The 19781-nt window shown below is 41.0% G+C and overlaps 1 protein-coding gene across 1 annotated transcript in view; it reads right to left on the bottom strand.

The window, feature by feature from the left end:
• Window positions 1–19781, bottom strand: part of LOC114022198 (cyclic nucleotide-binding domain-containing protein 2) — an 82426-nt gene that overhangs the window by 37017 nt on the left and 25628 nt on the right. Inside the window, exon 8 of the mRNA XM_043546199.1 lies at window positions 9722–9786. Within this exon, the coding sequence (XP_043402134.1) occupies window positions 9722–9786 (65 nt within the window). The remainder of the gene's footprint in view (window positions 1–9721; window positions 9787–19781) is intronic.

The raw sequence follows: 19781 nt of genomic DNA, 5'->3' as shown, positions 1-19781 counted from the left end.
GCAGTAGAGAGTCCAAAGAGCATTCTATATTTCAAGTACTCCCTGTCTGACCACGAAGTATAGAAACAGGGCCAGATTAAGACCTTTAGAGGCCCTAAGCACTGAAAATATTATGGTGCCCCCCCATATGTAATTCAAAATAAAAATACTATACCGTAAAACAAAATTTTATTTTTCTAAATGACACAAAACTTACATGTACGCTGAAATTAAAATTGCTTCTTTCTAGATTTTCTGATTGCAAAATTCTGGATATGTTCATAGAAGCTGACTCGATGAAGCATGTCTGCTTCCATACATGACAGGGAAAGTGAATCAAGTCTGTCCTGACACATTGCTGTTCTCTGAGTGTTTTTTATTCTTTTCAGCTGAGAAAGAGTTCTGCAGAGCAGTTAGTAATCATCAATGTTAGAAAAATACATAATGCGATCTCTACATTTGGAAATACACACTGTATTCCATCTTTCAATATTGTGCCATGAAGATCAATGTGACTGAATTTCATTTTTCCTGTTTCATTAAATTTTGCGCACATATAACAGTGGAACTGCCATACTTCTCCACAAAGATTCACGTTCAAGTCAACAGGGTATGAGTCAACTAGTTTTTGGGAACCTTGTGAATATTGTTTGTCAGATAAGTCCATATCATTTAGAAAAGAAAATCTACTTGATACTTCTTTGTACACTTCATCTCTCCTCTCCATATGAGCTTCAAGTGTATCAATTATAGCATAGTAAATATATACGGGAAATGTGTCTCTAGGATTCAATGCTGTTTCTGTTGCACTGCTATCGTTTCACTTGCGGGACTGGGCTTCTTTGTAGTTAATATCAGGCAAGATATCTTTTGATATGTCTTCAGATCTTTCGAAATCATTCCTCAAAGTGTGTAAGAGGTCTGCTAATGATTGACAGAGGTCTGCACATGTTTTCAAATCCAATTGTTTTTCTTGGAGAGCTTGACTTGTGTGGTAAAAAAAAAAAAGTGTTGTAAAATTTCATTCCACATGGTCAACATGAATACAAACTCTAGTTCTTGTGTCTTGTTTGCAATGTTTTCTGCCTCTTGTGTAGTTTCTCCCTTTTGTGATTGGTCTTCAGCTATACTTTCTAATGCATCCACAATCTTTGAGTAGGACTCCAGAATTGCACTTGTTGCCACTGCATATGCCTCTCAGCAAGTATTAGAAAGAGATTTCAACACACGATCATTGCCCAAATATGTTTTAAGAACTGCCCATCGGTGTGTTGAGACAGAGAAAAATGTATAAAGTAACTGGACTGTTGAGAAAAAAAACTTACTGCCACCGGACATCAATCAACAGCACTGCGGATAACAAGATTGAGAGTGTGCAGCACATGGTATGAATATGGCATATTCTATTCTAAAAGCTTCTTCTGCGTTCCTTGATAACGCCCTGACATGTTGGCAGCGTTGTCATAAGACTGACCTCTGCACTTTGAGACATCTATTTTGCAAACTTGGCACAGATAATGCAGTACTTGATTTGCCATTTCTTCACCAGTGTGGCTTTTCAAATTGAGGAATGTTATAAATCATTCAACTGGTTTCCCATCTGTGGGAAGCACATATCCTAGTACAATACTCAATTGATCAATATGTGAAAGATCAGGTGTAGCGTCGACAGATAAACTGAAGTACCCAGCAGTACTTATTTCATCCACAATAGCCGAATGAACTTTGTCACTCATCAGACCAATGAGTTCATCACATATTGTCTTGGATAATTGTGATGGGTTACCTTTGCCAGCATTCCCATATTTTGAGATATGGCCTGCTAAAAATGGGTCAAACTGAGCCACAAGCTCCAACAATCCCAAGAAATTTCCATTCTGCAATGATCCAAATGTGGTCTGCCTTCCGGAAAGGCAGACCACATTTAGCTAATGTTTGAACAACAGCTATAACACGCTGCAAGACATGTTGCCAGTATTCACACTTCCCTTTAATTTGTTTTTCCAATTTTTGTGTCAATCCAAAACCCTGTCTTCAATTTAAATATGTCAGCATTGAATCTCTGTGAGTCGTGCTATTTTCATGTCGTTCAATTAAAACAGTATTCTGCCAGTCCCTAAATCCATCTGCAGCAAACTGGGATGTTGAAGGTTTATATGCAAAAAGCTTGCAAACAAAACAGTACACAGACCCTGTTGATGGTGAACACAGTAGCTATTCTCGAGTGTATTTCTCACCATTCGCTTTCATGCAGAAAAATATTTTTTGTGGACAATATCTTGTTTCTTTGCCATTGGTAAAAGTCCGACGTGATTTCTCAAATGGCCCAGTGTGGTGCTGACAGTCATTGGGTCCACGATCTAGCCAGTAAGCGACATCGTCAGTACTGAAATCAACCCACATACCAGGATCTTTTCTCCTATTATTTACAGCATGAGCAGGTTCAGTCTCTGACACATCCACACCTTCTAGAACAATGTCTGTTTTACCACCAGGAGTAGGATGATCAGTTACAGTCTCTGACACATCTACATGTTCTGGAATGGTGTTTGTTTCATCAATAAAAGAAGGGTCAGTCTCTGAAACACCTACAGGTTTTTGAACGATGTCTGTGCTACTGAGAGAAGATGTTGCTTCTGATGTATTCGCTTTGAAAAATGATGTCAGCTTTGGAAGATTTTGGAAAATTTCACTAGTTTTTTGTTTCTTTCCTTCCGCCAGTTTACATTTCTGTGCTCCACTCAGTTGGTTACATTTCATCCTGCCCCTTATCTCAGTTATCTGAACTTAAAAAAAAACCAACAATTTTTTTGTATATATAAGAAAAAAATGAATCAAGTACGTATAACTCAGAAGAATATATCAATAATAAAACAAATGTATTGCAATACATGACAGGATCTGATTTCCTCGCATTATTTCAATCTATGTTAGTAGGACGCCCCCCTGGTTTAGATGGGGATAAGTAATAAAAAGAGAACAAAAAACGGAGGAAGAGTGTGTAGTGGAGTGTAAGGAAGTCTAACAAAGTTCCGATTCTTCCCATGACGACTACTTAGGTGCTTTTTTTGAAATATTAAATATCAATTTTTTTCAAATAAAAATCTCATTTTTTTTGTGCCCCCTGCTTTGCTGGTGCCCTAAGCACGTGCTTAGTCTGCCTAGTGGGTAATCCATCCCTGCATAGAAACCTCTTGCGAGACGGATAAATCATGATACGAAAATACACATCCTATAGGTAGGGGGCTGCAAACAACTCCCCTCAACCAAGGCATCAACATTTACTTTACAATCAAGTATTCTGTAGTTGCTGTGGTTATATTTTGCAATCAGAGCTTGGGAACTGATTATTCTAAGTTGCACTAATGAAGATGAGTGACTCCTGCAACCAAATAGGCTCAGGTGTCTTTGGTCTTTATTGTGTGGGGTGGCTTTAGAATGGTGTTACCTATTATGACACTAAGCACCCCTGTATTCCCACCCCACACACTACTGTAAAAACCTTTGTACAAAATATCCCTTGTGAGGTATCATTTGAAAACTAATAACTCAGCTGTAGCTCACAAAAGCTTATGCTCAAATAAATTTGTTAGTCTCTAAGGTGCCTCAAGTACTCCTTTTCTTTTCACTGATCATTAATATTCTTGTATGGTGTATGTATGTCATGGGTATTCAAAGTTATGGACAGATGCTATAAATATGACTAAAGTGTATGTAAACCAGACTTGCCAGCAGGAGCTGGTAAACAAGTCTGCACTAGACAAAGGAATGTGTTTTCCCCACCTGGGATTACATCCAAAGTATTTTGAAAGACAATGGGAATTTATTTACATATTGGGTAAACAAACCCATCCAGCTAACAAAGGGTGGAGGCAAACCTCACACTAACAAGTGGGGGAAAAGGACAGCATGGTGTCCACACCGAGCAGGATAGAGAAGCTTGGTCTGGGTTTTACTTTTCAAAGAATACATTGGAAAGGTTTACTGGTCTATAAAGACAGGAAGGACTGAATCTCAAGTGCTAAGCAACTGAAGGTATACTACATTACTGTATTATAAAAGTGTATAGAGAGATCTTTCTGAAAGCTAATGACACACTGGTGATTAATATCATTGTGAAATGTATGTATTAATACTATATAAGGAATTATGGATCCTCACTGATACTAGGCTGTAGTCTGCCCAGGCAGGAGGGAATGTCACAGCTCTCTAATTGCCTCCCATGTAAGTTAAGAATGGTAGAATCAGAAACAACGGAAGCTCCATTTACATAGAAATCATACAGAGAGATGGGAAGCCCACAAGAAGGGAAGAACAGCATGAGGTCATCCTGCCTCTTGAAACAAGGTCATTGAACTTTGGCATCCATCATTAGACAGATAACAGGACAGAGCTGAGAAAGATGGGTCCTTCAACCAAGGAGGGGTAGAAGTCTGTGGAACTGAATATAGGTAAGAAACCTGTGTAGGTAAAGGTCTTTCACCTAGAAAGACAAGGGAAGCCAGTACTTTGTACTTTTGTGCAAGGTACTGACTGAGGGAAAGTCAGTCCTGGCTGGGAAAAGAATGCCTGGTGAGAGAAACCATCTTGAACAAAGCCTGTATCTTGCTAGATTAAGTTTTAGATTTTTAGAAGCATGTTTTCACTTTTATTTGCTTTTAATCCTTTCTAACTTTATTTCTATTACTCACCATCATTTAAACTATGTCCTATTGTTAATAAATTTGTTTTATTTTTACTATAAAAGCAGTGTGGTGCTTAAATGAAAGGATGTATTTAACCTAGTTAAGTTAATAAGCTGTGATGTGCTTTTCTGTCTTTACAAGAACAAACCACCCTGATTATTTCTCTGAACTGTCCAGGATAGGGCTGGACATTACAGAGCACATGGTTTGGGGAAAATTTGGGACTGGGAGCGAGCTGGGGTCACTCTACAAGTAATAACCAAGGTTGGTGGAAGCCAGAGTGTAACTGGAGTGTTGCTGGCTGGCTGTTGGGATCAGAGTCTGCTGGACCAGGGCTTCAGCTATATGCAGATACCTGCATGCTTCTTGGCAGGCTATAGGCATCCCAGGCAGGCAATTAAAGTAGAAAGGCATTGTGAGGCAACCAGGGGTACACAGTAAGAGGTGACACAATCCCTTACTGGTCTGGATTGCACACTGAACCCCGTCACACCTATTAAGTTTGTTCACAGCATCAACCATGAAGGAATTGGGTGCTGGGTGTATGAACAAAAATTCTGCACTTTTGGCAGGAACATAATACTTTTTATCTACCCTTTTACAGCTTGGAGGCCTGGTGACCAGGGTTGCTGGATTGTTTTGGCAGGTTCAAGTAAAGCCTCATTTATGTGCTTACCTGACCAGAGGTGGCAGCATGGAGAATGTCCAAGAGTTTATGCTGAGTCTCATGGACCTCCTCCAGGGGGATTTGGAGGGAGTCAGTGATCCTCTTCATAAGCTCCTGGAACTGCTTAAAATCATCCACATATGAGGGGGAGGGAGGGATCACCACCTCACTGGGTGAAGAGGAGGAGATGTCTGTGATGTAGCGTCCTCAGCAGCCCTTCTCTCCTGCTCCTCTAAAGATTCCTCCTGTGACAGAGATGTGGAGGGACATGAAGAGCAGATAATTGCTGCCTCTGGCACTCCCCAGGGTGTAGCAGAGTGCTCTGGAAAACTGTTGCCGATAAGCAGCCCACAGGTCCCCCCAGTATGGCAACTGAGGGGGGCCATAAGGAAAAGGAGGTACCCAAGATGCGTCCCTCTTTATTCCTCCTGGTATGACTAGAATCTGCCTGTGTTTTGGAGTTTCTCTCTCAGAAAAGATCTCAGCAGAGGTAACTCTAGGTTGGTGATCACATGAGCCTCAAATGGAAATCGTCAGAGAAGTTATGCTCCTCATAGCCCATGGGAGGGGCAGTCAGAGGTGGTTTTTAGGCAAGTTGTCTGTCCTTTCTAGTGGGTACTGGGGAGCAAGGCTGTACCGGAGAATGATGTGATAATGGTGACAGATGAAGCTCCAATACAAAGAGTCTTTTGCACCCATAGCAGAGGGGACTCAGATTCATCAAAAACAAACAAGTCCCTGGATAATCTAAACTCCCGTGGTACCAGGTGAATCTGTGCAGCAACCTGGAGAGGCCTGGCAGTGAGAACTAGTGATATTGATGGTGACTTTGGCTTCAATGGCACCGGTCAATCAGTTTGTGATTTCAACTTGGGTATGGTAGATAACATGGAAGAAGCAGAGGCTGCAGCCAGTACCAGCTTCTTCAACACAGAGTCCTTAGAGATCCTAGCACCACGATCCTAGCTGGCTGGTACCAGGGCTGGCTTCAGTATCAAGCGATGCTGAGTACAATGGGACTTAGAAGTACCTGAAGCCCTAGAAGAGGAGGGACCCTCAGTACCAGGAGAGCTTTGAGCCTCAGCAGTACCCTTTTTGGGATGTGAGCTCTCTGGAGCCGCAGGTCTCTGTGGTAACCTAGGCACCTGTTTCTCTCTGATGGTTTCTGGAGCTCCTCTTTCTGGAAGTCTTGGTACTATCTCCCATGGTTCTCTCCTGCAAAGATCTAATGGGTGAGCTGGCTGCAGAGGCATTGTGTTCACTGGAAAACTGTTGTATAGGGGGGTATCAGGGCCTGGGTCAGAGGCAGGTCAAAGGGAGTGTACCATAATGAGAAGCCCAAGCCCAAGCCCTGTTCTTTCTAGACCCACTCATAAACCCTGAGCAAATTTTACACTTAGATGGGACATAGGTATCCCTTAAGCAGTGGATAAAGTGAGAGTGACTGCACTAACTGGGATAGGATCCCAGCAAGTAAGGCAAGGTACAAATCCAGGTATTTAGGCATAAACCAAGATAGCCTCCTTCAAAGGAAGGAGAAACATCGGGGGAGTCTCCCGAAGAAGTCCCTCCTCAAAAAAACCTGCTAATATGGATAAAAAAACCTAGAGAGAGCTAAAAGGTAAAACCTAAAACCAACAATAGTTAAACAAGAACAGCTATTCCCTAAGGTAAACTAGCTAAGAAGAGGGCACTGCAAAACACTCCGTCTCAGGCCAAGGCTGTTGAAAACGAACTGATGGCAGTTTGTCCCACATGGCTCTATATATCCTTGGTACAGGGCACAAGGATAGCTAGGGTGCATGTGTAGACTGAATGGGCATTGTTACCAAATGTTTCCAATCAAAGGCACATGGAGTATATGCGCACCCAAAATGGAGCACCTATAGGGATATTACTTGAAGAAGAACAATACAAGGAGAGGGGGAGAACAAATAGAAAAAGCATAATTTAATCTGGAAAAATTTGGAAAATAAAACAGTAATGTCCTAAAACAAACATTTTGGAAAGACTGGTCACATACCACTGCCTACAAAATGAGCATCTGACAGGTAAATTAGCTCATATTACCAAAAATACATTCAAAGCAATAAACCAGAGGTTCTCAAACTGTGGTCCACGGACCACTGCTCTATTCAGGTGTTCCGTGGATAGTTCCCTCTAAGGTGCACACCTGGGCGGCCGCACATCAGAAAATGAAGGGCCACCCACCTAATTAGTGGAGCCGCGCATGGGTAGCTCCACTAATTAGGTGCCTGGACCCTGGAGAAGATGCGCATGTAAGGTGAGGTGGTGGCCTTGGGGGGAATAGAGGGTAGGTGGGAGGGGGCAGTGGGGTGAGAAGAGGGGATGGGGAGGAATTTGGGACATGCAGGGCTCCAGCAGCCAGAGAAAGAGGTGACTTTCCCCAGCTCCAGGGCTCCGGCTGCCAAGAGAGACAGTGCTCCCTCCCAGCCCCAGCTCGAAGGCTGCTGCAGTAGGGGAGAAAGGGAGAGACCCCCCCAGTTCCTTCCCAGCCCCAGCTCGGGGGCTGCCACAGTGGGGGAGAGAGGGCACATCCATCGCGTTAGAAAGGTAAGACAACTGATATTAAAATATGAGTTGTGTGCTTTTATTTGTAGAACAAAAAATGTTTATTTTTATTAATTTTTTTTTTATATAGTGCTTTTATCCAAAGTGCTTTATAATAATTAGCTAACGGGACAAACAACATTTGGAAAGCTCATTAAGTGGTCCGCTGAGACCCTCAGCAATTTTCAAGTGGTCTGTGAAAAAAAAGTTTGGGAACCACTGCAATAGACAAAGCCAAAAGATAATGTTTATTCTGGAAAGAAATTAAAAACAAACGTTTTCGAACAATGGAGGGGTTGAATAAAGCCTTCCAGAATTTCAGTTTGGAGCCAGCATTTTATATTCAGTCAGATGAGTTGAAACTGCTCTGTGTTGCCAAACCAGCATTTGTCATACAACTTCTCAAAGTGTACAATACTAATAGCTAGCCTCTATACAAGCAAGACTATATTGCAGGGTCTAGCAGGGGCCTAGTAATGACAATATGAAAAGAAGGCAGACAAATGATGTTGCTAATGCATAGTCCCTCATGCAATTAGCCAAAGTAAATGGTGATTCAAACAGTAGTTTAAGTTACACACATGGGTGGAAGTGGGTCAGAAAGCAGGCATGGGTAGGAGCAACTGATATTCAAATATGGCCAATTTTGCACACTCAGTGAATACCCGATTAGTGCAGGACAGATTGCTTTATCATTTAAGCCCATTAAGGCCAGGGCTTCATAGAAAATTGCATCTGTCAAACTAAAGGTGTGATATTAAGGTGATTTAGTTAACCTAATGAAAAACCATGTCTGAACCTTCTTAATTCAATTTACAACTTGCTTATATTGGTTTAGCTTGCGTTGACAAATTTACAGGCACAAGCTAAACCAAAATAATCAGCTTAAAACCAATATACGTGTAACTACACAAGGGTCTGTACAAATTTAACTAAATCAATTATAATCCAACTTAATTAAACTGATGCAATTTGTGTTTTTGAAGCTAACACTTCTTTCCTGATCCACATGTACCTCAGTTTAAATCATCCATGAATCTGGTTCTATGTCTCATGGAATAGGCATCAATTGCATGCCTTTCTTGCCTTCTTTCCATTTATACTGGCATAATTGACCTCAAACTCTGACCTAGAAAGTGCAAATAAAATAGATAAATGATAAAAGGATCAAAAGGGAGTAGAATGAGTATAGCAAGAAATAGGTATAACAGGAAAAGCAGCTAACAGGAAGATGCAAGATAAAATTGTCTATTTTTACATTCCCCTTCTAGCTGATTTTCCCGCTAGATCCCTCTTTGTGCTTCTGATGTGTAAAATACATTCATTTTACATATCCACTGAATACCAAATTGGTGCAGGTTACATTATATCATCACTAAGTTACAGCCATTTTCCAGCCCACTTACACTCTACATGTAACTTGAGTCACCAATCAATTTATCCCAGACTCTTCCGTGGGATATCCAGACACTTCCATGGGAGTGGTGCCAGCTTACACCAGAGATAAATTTATCTCAATATGTGGATGGATGATGGATCCATAAGAAAATCTATCAGCACCCTCCTGTCTGTCGTTTAAGGCCTGGTCCAAAGCCCACGAGAGTCAGCGGAAAGACTCAAATTAACTCCAATGCACTCAATTCAGACTCAATTCATATAAATGCCAACAGGGAGGAAAAAAAAAAAAAAAAAAAGCTAAAATACATGAGTATTTTATGAAACTCTCATGACAAAGTCGAACTGAGTCAGATACAACTGAATTCCAGACATACCCACTACTTTATCTCCAATATCCAACATTTAGGGAAAGAAATTTTACCTTAGAAAGTTACATGTTGCGCGGTATTGTTCATGTAGTAAATCTGCAAGAATACAATCAAAATCCTACAATAAAAGAGAGAAACGTGCATCTGAACACAAGCTACAACTGGAAACAAAGTATCAATATCCATTAAACTAGATACAAACTGATGACAGGTTTTGGAAAGTCTTAATTAACAAATATTTTCTTGTTTGAAGATCTTGATTTTGCAGAAGGTTATGTCTATACAAGGGGAGTGCTTTACCAGTATAGGAATACCAGTACACTTCACCAGCAAAGCCTCCTATTGTGGACATAGCTCTACAGGCAAAGCTGTATTTTGCACCAATATAATAGAACCATCCCACACACATGTAACACTGTGTACCAGTAAAAGCACAATTTGGCCTAAATGCATCAACACTATAGACTTCTGCCAGCACAGCTATGTCAGTCTGAGATCACCTCTCGGCATCCCTGACCAACATCCTGTGCTGACTGATATCTGTAGTGTACACCTAGCTGTAGGGCCAGAATTTTAAAAGTACAGTTATGAGCTGTGTGAAACCTTGTTATAGGTTGAGTTAAGATCTTGTTCATATGATCCTCATTTAAGATAGTTTTCAGAATAGCAGCCGTGTTAGTCTGTATCCGCAAAAAGAAAAGGAGTACTTGTGGCACCTTAGAGACTAACAAGTTTATTAGAGCATGGCAACCACGTGGTCGCCATGCTCTAATAAATTTGTTAGTCTCTGAGGTGCCACAAGTCCTCCTTTTCTATTTAAGATAGTTGTAAGATACAATTAAGGGGCTATACCTAAAACAAAGCCTAATAGAGTCTGCCAGAAACTAGCTCCAGGTGGGCGGAGGGTCTAACTGGTTATTTCGACCAGGTGGGTGGGTGTATGGGAGAGCACACAAAAACTGAGGTGAGGACAGACAAAAACAGAGACAGAGGTACAGGCAAAAAGTGAGAAAGCCAAACAGTAGCCTGTAAGCATAGTGTGTCCCTGGAAAAAGTGAGGAGGAGAGTTTTTCAGCCTGTTGGCTAAAGGGGGTTTGGGGCTGTAAACAAAAAAAAGTCTCCTTTTGTTCTTGGTTCCTTCTGTGTTCAGAAACACAGGAGTTTGTACTTTTTTGGTAAACAAACAAAAACTGCATTCCAGAAATACCTATCACTAATTTCTACTCCCAACTAGAACATCCCCAAGGCCCCAAAATATACTAGCCACTTGGGTTGAAAAAGGGCAACAGTGTTTAGGCACCTAAAGATGCAGTTAAATAGAACAAGAAGTCTGGTGGCACCCTAAAGACTTAACAGGAGTCCTAATGGGATTTTCAAAATCACCTATCTGCATTTTTAGGCACCTAAATACCTTAAAAAATCTGGCCGAGGCACATGGTTAACATCCCAACTTCAACAGTACTATTCAGAGTGGACAAAAATAATCGTATGCCTAAATCTTAGCATGATCAGTCTAAAAAGCCAGAGCACACACCATAAGGACAAGATAAGACATACGCTTTTTTATGCTATACCCACATTGCCAGTTTTCAGTATGCTGAAGACTTTTTTTTTTTTTTTATTGACAATGCATCATTGCATCATGAATGGTGACAAAAGGAAGCTGAAGATTTACGCAACTCAGTAAGAGACTGCTGGGACTTTTAGCATCTGGGGGGAAATGAAAGGCAATTTGGGATTGTGGGATAATTACATTAGATGTATATTTCTGTTTAAATCACTGGAAGTGAAACACAATATGAGAGAGACTAGGTAGATAGAGATAATATCTTGTATTGAGCCAACTTCTGTTGGTAGAAGGTACAATCTTTCGAGCTACACAGAGAAGCAGAGCTCTGTGTAGCTTGAAAGCTTGCACCTTTCACCAGCAGAAGTTCGTCCAACAAAAGATATTACCACACCCACCTTGTCTCTTTCATATCCTGGGACCATCACAGTTGCAACACTCATTGCTACAGACAGACAGACAATACTGACATTTAAGTATAATTATTTTGTTCCAGAATTCAACCATTGAGATGAATGGGGCAGTTCACACCTCTTAGGCTTTTATTGTAGACTGTCTTCAGATTCACAAATACAGTATTGATTCAGTTTACACACTTCACATTTTCAAGGTGCTAGAAAGTTTTTGAAAACAAATGAAAACTTAGGGGATTTTTACCACAAGTCTGCTGAAAAAGGCAGCCAACGCATGTGTTCTGCAGCTGCATAATACATAGGGTCATATATAAGTGAAGATATATATTTGACCTTTCTGTGAATCTCACGATGCATTTTGCATTATATGTCCATTTAGATTAAACACTCCTCAGGAAGAATTGTCTCTTGTTCAGCAGTCAGTGCTTAACAATAATAAACAATATAAATAATACAGCAAAGGAAATCTCAGTAAAACCTCTTAGAACCACATTTGTTAAGTGTACATATTTTTTTAAATCCTATGGAATGCAAAGAGTCAATTACCTGTGGTAGAATGAAAAAATGCATTATTGTAACATACAGTTCTTATATGATGCTTTACATTTTCAAATGCTGTATAAACATTAAGATCCCCAGACTCCCCTAAATCCAAGGGTCTGGAAATGACATGAGTCTGCACTCAAACTTTTCTCTTCATTCTTCTACTGGGGCCATGGAAGGTTGCACTTCTGCAGAAATGACAAAGGGAGTGGTCCACACATCTAATGAGATCTCGAGAGAGCCACCAGAGGACTCTGTCATCTCCTTAGATGCTCTGGCTCTTGGTTACCTGTAACCCACTGACAGCATGAATCCGATGTTGCTGTTTGACAGAGCCCAAAGTATGACTCCTTACCTCTCCTTCAGGTGTTGAGAGGATTAGAATGTTGATGGGGAACTTACTGAAGATAATGCTGATTCAATCAGCATTACTTGTGCTAGTTTGCCCATCCATGTGTTTGAAGGTGGCACAATGCAGTTGTGCATGACAACCACCTCCAAAACTTGCTCCCTCCTATTTCATCCCCCATCCACAGAGCCTACATTCTGCTAAATGGCTTACATGGGGTTGTGAGAAAGAAAGCATGTTACGGAGCTAACAGCCCCACTATTGCATCCGGTCAAATTCATCTTTGCTTACATAGAGGGACAGGAACATTGGATTTTAACTAATTCATCCTCCAACCTCAATGAAGTAGGGAAGTATTATTTCCATTTTACAGATGATGAAATGGGCACAGAGAGGTTAAGTGATTTGTCTAAGACACAGGGAATCAGCATTAGGGCCATGGCTAGAATTTGGCTCCCTGCCCCTTGCTTGATCCACAAGAAAAAAAGCTGCTTCTCATTACCGCTTCATTCATAACAGCAATCCTTTGCAAGCTTTTATCTTTAACATACAGTTACACTGAGCCCTGACTAGCATAACACAAGGGAAACCCACAAATAGTTAGATTGACAACATTTCCCTTAATGTCCTTTGTATCAAATACATTTAAATGAGAAATGTGGTCTATGCAAAAGAGTAAAGGTTCATCTAGATACAAAAGGGATCCCAAACAACTAAAATGGTTTTAATTAACAAATTTATTTATGTCAGTTCAAGTGTGTGTGTGGACACACTTATTCTGGAATAAGACCACCTTTTCAATTTACATTATGTCATTTTTGTAAATTTTATTCTGGAATATGGCTGTCCACACACAGACTTGCACCAACATTACTGAAGGTAGGTGCCACAAGTCCTCCTTTTCTTATAACTGAAGGTGTGAATTAAAACATGATTTGGTTCCAAATTGTGCATATACTAGCCCTCCATGTTAGGAATTCCTAACTCTAAATCTGACTCTGACTCTAGTTTTCTCTGTAACCTTGGGCAAGCCATTTCATCTTTGTCTCAGCTTCTCCATCTGTACAATGGAGATAATAATTACCTGCCAAAAGAGTATTGTGAAAATTACTTAGTTTATGTAAAATGCATTGAAAATGAAAAATGCTACATTAGTACAAAATATTGGCATTATATTTAGGACAGATGCATGAGTCTGTATATTCAGACTCCATAATCCAACAAGGCCACAAAATGCAGCATTATGTCACATTGTAAGTTGTGGCCAACCATCCACTTGGCTTGTTCTTCCATTCACTAATTCGCTCCTGTCATAAATATAAAGGGAAGGCTAACCACCTTTAAATCCCTCCTGGCCAGAGGAAAAAACACTTTCACCTGTAAAGGGTTAAGAAGCGAAGATAACCTCGCTGGCACCTGACCAAAATGACCAATGAGGAGACAAGATACTTTCAAAGCTGGAGGGAGGGGGGGAACAAAGGGTTCTCTCTGTCTGTGTTGCTTTTGCCGGGACCAGAGCAGGAATGCAGGTCAGAACCCCCGTAAAAAATCAGTGAGCAATCTAGTTAGATATGGGTTAGATTCTGTTTTGTTTAAATGGCTGATAAAATAAGTTGTGCTGAATGGAATGTATATTACTGTTTTTGTGTGTGTGTTTTTGTAACTTCAGGTTTTGCATAGAGGGATTCTCTATGTTTTGAATCTGATTACCCTGTAAGGTATTTACCATCCTGATTTTACAGAGGGGATTCTTTTACTTTTTCTTCAATTAAAATTCTTCTTTTAAGAACCTGATTGCTTTTTCATTGTTCTTAAGATCCAAGGGTTTGGGTCTGTGTTCACCTATGCAAATTGATGAGGATTTTTATCAAGCCTTCCCCAGGAAAGAGGGTGTAGGGCTTGGGGGGATTTTGGGGGGAAAGACGTTTCCAAGTGGGCTCTTTCCCAGTTATATTTTGTTAGACGCTTGGTGGTGGCAGCAATAACGTCCAGGGACAAAAGGTAAAATAGTTTGTACCTTGGGGAAGTTTTAACCTAAAGCTGGTAAAAATAAGCTTAGAGGGGTTTTTCATGCAGGTCCTCTCATCTGTACCCTAGAGTTCAGAATGGGGAAGGAACCTTGACAGCTCCTTTTTCAAAAACAACAACCAGTCCTAAAGGTGAAAATACTATACATTGTAATTAAACAAAACCCAAAAATAAATCTTTGACTTAAGTCAAAGTGGAAACTAAATTTTTACTTCTGCCAACCTCAGTCTGTGTGCCAGGTACTAAGGCATGCCTTTGGTAAGACAGAATTCTTTACTTTTAAAATGTGCCACAAATTCTATTAGAGAAAGCATAAATAATTAAAGTTAATGCCTGGAAACTGGCACCAGCTACCAGCATGATGACTCAACCTCTTAGAGCGCCATTCATTATATTCAGCTACAAAAGCTAGAAGTTATAAAATATGTATGAATAAATTCTGTTAAGTATTAACACACTACTTCCTTAAATGTTCATTCTGACCCAGGTGGTACTGATAGAGATTCTCTCCCCTCAGGCATTTTTTATTTAAAATAACCCAAGATTATTGTGCTGCCTCTGGGGATTAAACAAATTACTGTCTTAAAAACGTATTATAGGACTCTCCCACTTTCCAAGGCATGAAATATAGTTAATGCGAAGTTTGCTCTATGGCATCAATTGTTACACTGATTAAGAAGTGCTGGACTTGACTGTATAGATCATCTTCATCTTTCTCCTTTAATTTTAAACATTTTGAACCAGAGTCTTCAGTCTGCTAAATTCAGTCTTATGCAGACCAAACTGAACTAAATGTGGCAAGGGATCTGCACTGAAGAATTCCCCTTTAAAGGAGGAATCTTCATAGGCACAAAAAGCTGGCAGAGGTAGCTCCGTGACTTGACTCTATTTTAGGATTTTAGCAGTATCCGAGTACTTTCCACCTAAAATCAATAGTAATTGCAAAAACCCTAGTCAATTCCATAATGTGTCTGGCACTTCTCCTTTTTCAGGATAAAAACTCTGCTTGGGGTAGGGATTTTGCTTTGATTTTTTTAGATTTCATTAATTTATATCTTGTTTTAGGTTGACTTCTTAGAGGAAAAAAAATCCGGAAATTAATGCTTTCATGTAACTGGTCTGTATAGGTTACATAATAGGCCAAGACTTTAAGTTTTGAAAATCTGTGCCATACTTAATCACTGCTACCAAGGTTTAAAAGGACCCAGGTTTTTTTTTGTTTTGAAAACAAGTACATTTTGAAAATTCTCTCAAACATGCTGTCAGTCTATACATTACAATTATTGTCCCAAACCTTCAGACCACTTCTCACCTCAGATGTCTCATAACAAATCTTTTATTAGCCCTGATCCTATTGGTTATAGCTTTTTTCCTCTGATGACAGCTGACATTTGTCTTTGTCTCTCCTATGACAGAACTGCCACAAAGATGGGTATTTAATGCAATACAAGTATAATCCCTTTGTTAATACATCTATGACTCAGAGGTTGTCAGCATATTTCAAATAATATGAGTCTTGTTCATGTGTATAACAGGGTTCAAAAAAGAACGAGATAAGTTCATTGATGACAGGTCCATCGATGGCTATTAGCCAGGATGGACAGGGATGGTGTCCCTAGCCTCTGTTTGCCAGAAGCTGGGAATGAGCGACAGGGGATGGATTACCTGGTAATTACATGTTCTGTTCATTCCCTCTGGGGAACCTAGCATTGACCACTGTCGGAAGACAGGATACTGGGCTAGATGGACCATTGGTCTGACCCAGTTTGGCCGTTCTTATGTACACTGTATACCAGGGATCAGCACCTTTTGGCATGTTGCCCATCAGGGAAATCCGCTGGCGGGCTGGGACGGTTTGTTTACTGCAGCATCCACAGGTTCGGCCAATCATAGCTCCCACTGACCGCGGTTCACCATTCAAGGCCAATGAGGGCTGTGGAAAGCAGCAGCCAGCACATCCCTCAGCCCACGCCACTTCCTGCAGCCCCCATTGGCCTGGAATAGCGAACCACGGCCAGTGAGAGCTGCGATCGTCCAAACCTGCGGACGCTGCAGGTAAACAAACTGTCCTGGCCCGCCAGCGGATTTCCCTGATGGGCCCCATGCCACAGGTTGCTGATCCCTGCTGTATACCATGTGTCATTCTCTATACTTAAAAAAAAAGATCCTCCAAAAAAACAAATAAAGGGCCCCAAGCCTGAGAGTCACTGAGTGAACCTGCCTGCAAGTGCTGAGCACTCTCAATCCCCATCAAAAGTAATGAGTTAAAGGTGCTGAATATCTCACTGAGGGTATTCAATGCCTCATAGGATCAGGCCCAAAATGAGGTGCAGGAAGGAGGGAGAGAAATTTCTCTTCTGCGAGCACTCCCACTTTTATAAAACCATACAAAAAACTCTTCTTACAGCTAACAACATAATTAAAGTCATATCCCTATATTGTGCACAACCATTCATTCTTCTGGTAACCACAGCAAAAGCATTGCATCCCACTTAATGTTAAGTAATTTTAATAAAATTATGTTTACCATAACTCAAAGTCTTTGGATCCAAGTACCTTACCACAACAGTTCCAGCAAAGAAGGGAACTATTTAAATTGTGGTTACAGTCAGAAAAGTGGCTTAATAACAATGACACCTTCTTATCTTATAGTACTGGTCCCTTTATATAATCATGCAACACCTGATTATTGGCAAAAATAAGATTTTTTTTATTGTTTACTACTCTTAGCTGTGACATGTACCTCAAAATAGCACCCTATAATCCCCATGTTCATCATTCATATATGGTTGTGATATTTCATAGAAAGCATGCCATGTAAGATATCATATGAAATGTCACGATCTGCTGAAACCTGTTGTTCTGTACAAATACGTATATCATCATTAGTGTGTGTATAGTTATGAGATTTTGCTGTATGGTTGTTACTGAAATATGTTATAAGTTTGCTAGTGACATACAATGAAGGCAAACAACTCCCAGGAGAGTGCTCAAAGACCATTAATCAGCAGGAGAGTTGTAATCAAGGGATTTGCAATTCAATGAGGACTGCCCAAGCACCACACAACAGGGACTACTGAACTCTATGATTCAGTTGCACAAGATCACACCAGGGGAATTGTTCAACCCTGTGACTAAACAAAGCTCACCAAGACATGCCTGGGCTAGTGTTTTCTAGGCATATGGACTAAGGATATAAAATAGGGGACAGTGGCATCATGCTTTTTCCTTTCTCCTCCCCTACCTAGGCTAGAAGCAACAAGAATGCTGGGAAAAAAGAAAACTTCAACTGAGGAGACTAGTCCAGGCTAAGGGAGAAGCCTGTGTATTAAGAACTATAATATCCAGTGGGCTGAGAAAATTGCTTGATCTAAATACTGTCTAGTGTAATAAGTGTGACAAAGCTCTGTCCTTGCCTCTGTGGTCCCGCGTTTCCTGGCAGATTTCGCTTGCCTCAGAGGCTCACTGTGACCCTGCACGTAACCCTTCTTTCTCTAGAGACAAGGGTCACAGTCTACTGAGCCATTTTCATCATAAGCCAGCGAGGGAGGGGAGGAGAAATTATCCTTCCTTGCACAGTCTCTGTTGTCTCTCAGTCTCAGTGATTAATCAGGGGGCAAAGGACGGGGGGGGGAGCCTGGGCCCACCCTCTACTCCGGGCTCCAGCCCAGGGACCCTAATAGTATCAGCTATGGTAGCTGACTTTTTAGAAACATGACATGTACAATTCCCTGGGCTACTTCCCCCACAGCAGCCCTCACTTCCTCAAGCTCCACTTCACCCTTACCTCAGGGCCTCCTTCCTTGTGCCTGATATGGTGTGTACTACTCAGCCTCTCCAACAGCACAACTTCCTCCCACAGCTCCTGACATGCACACCCACCTGACTAACTGGGAGGCTTTTACTAGTTTCAGCCAGCCCCTGATTGGCTTCAGGTGTCCCAATCAACATAGCATTCTCCCTGCCTTCTGGAAAGCTCTTAATTGGCCCCAGGTGTCTTAATTGACCTGGAGCAGCTTCCATTTCACTTAACCTGGTACCAGGGATTTGTTTAGCCTGGAGCTAATATATCTATCTCCCACTACTTTTCTATAGCCATCTGGCCTTGTCCTGTCACATAAGACATAAGATTTAGATTGTGCGCATATCTTTTTTCTTTTAATGTCTATCTCTGACCTTTTATGCCTACCACTTATAATCACTTAAAATCTATCTTTCTGTAGTTAATAAATCTGTTTTATATTTTACCTAAAAGGGTGTATTTTCCTTGAAGTGCTTGGGAAATCTCAGCTCAGGTTACAAAAAGAGGCTAGTGTATGTTCTCTCCACACTGGGGGAGGGGTGGACTGGGTAATAAACTTACACTGGTCAGGCTTCTGACCAGGGTAAGATGGTACAGCTCTGGGGTGTAAGGCTGGGGAGCTGCATGGTCTCCATGCAGCTAGTCCCTTCTTGTCCGTCTTCCTGGACCTAGTTGTCCCATCCACCAAATAGCTCATCTAGGTAGCAAGGTGTCTTAGGACATGTCTACATTGCAATTAAAAACCCATGTCAGCTGACTCAGGCTCCCGGAGCTCAGGGTAAGGGGCTGTTTAATTGTACTTGAGACATTCAGGCTCAGGCTGGAGCCCGGGCTCTGGGACACCTCAGGCTCTTGGCTGGAATCAAGGCTTCCCTTGTCAAGCAAGTAGCAGAGCTCTGCTCTCTTTCCTGGACATTTTTTGCAAGTAGTGGTGGAGTGGGGTCAGCTGGGCTCACAAGTTCTCTTCAACCCCTTGATGCCAGTGTGGGGCCTATCCGGCCCATCACAGGTGACCTATGTGAAATGAGTTGGTGAACACAGTCCATTTATTAGTCGACAATATCAACAATCACAAAGTTATAAGTACACTAATTGGCATCTTTGTTGGCTGTCTCAATTAGGGATGCAATTAATTTTTGCCTCATTTCAAATCCATTTAAACGTTGAAATTCAGACTGTTTAAAGAATTACTGGGCTCGTGTTTCATTTGAAACACTAAACTGAAATGACAGTTTTGATAAATGTAAATACCACAAAATCATATACATTAGCTACACAGGAGTTACAGCTAAAATACAGGGTGAAATCCTCTGAATTTATTTCTAGTCATGGAAATCTAAGCAAAATGTTCAAGTACACTATACAGTGTAAAATCCCTCTTTCACACAGGAACAGATGCAACTGCACTATA

This window comes from Chelonia mydas, chromosome 4, assembly GCF_015237465.2.
Source record: "Chelonia mydas isolate rCheMyd1 chromosome 4, rCheMyd1.pri.v2, whole genome shotgun sequence".
Classification (NCBI taxonomy): domain Eukaryota; kingdom Metazoa; phylum Chordata; order Testudines; family Cheloniidae; genus Chelonia; species Chelonia mydas.
This window is presented reverse-complemented; position numbering and strand designations above follow the sequence as displayed.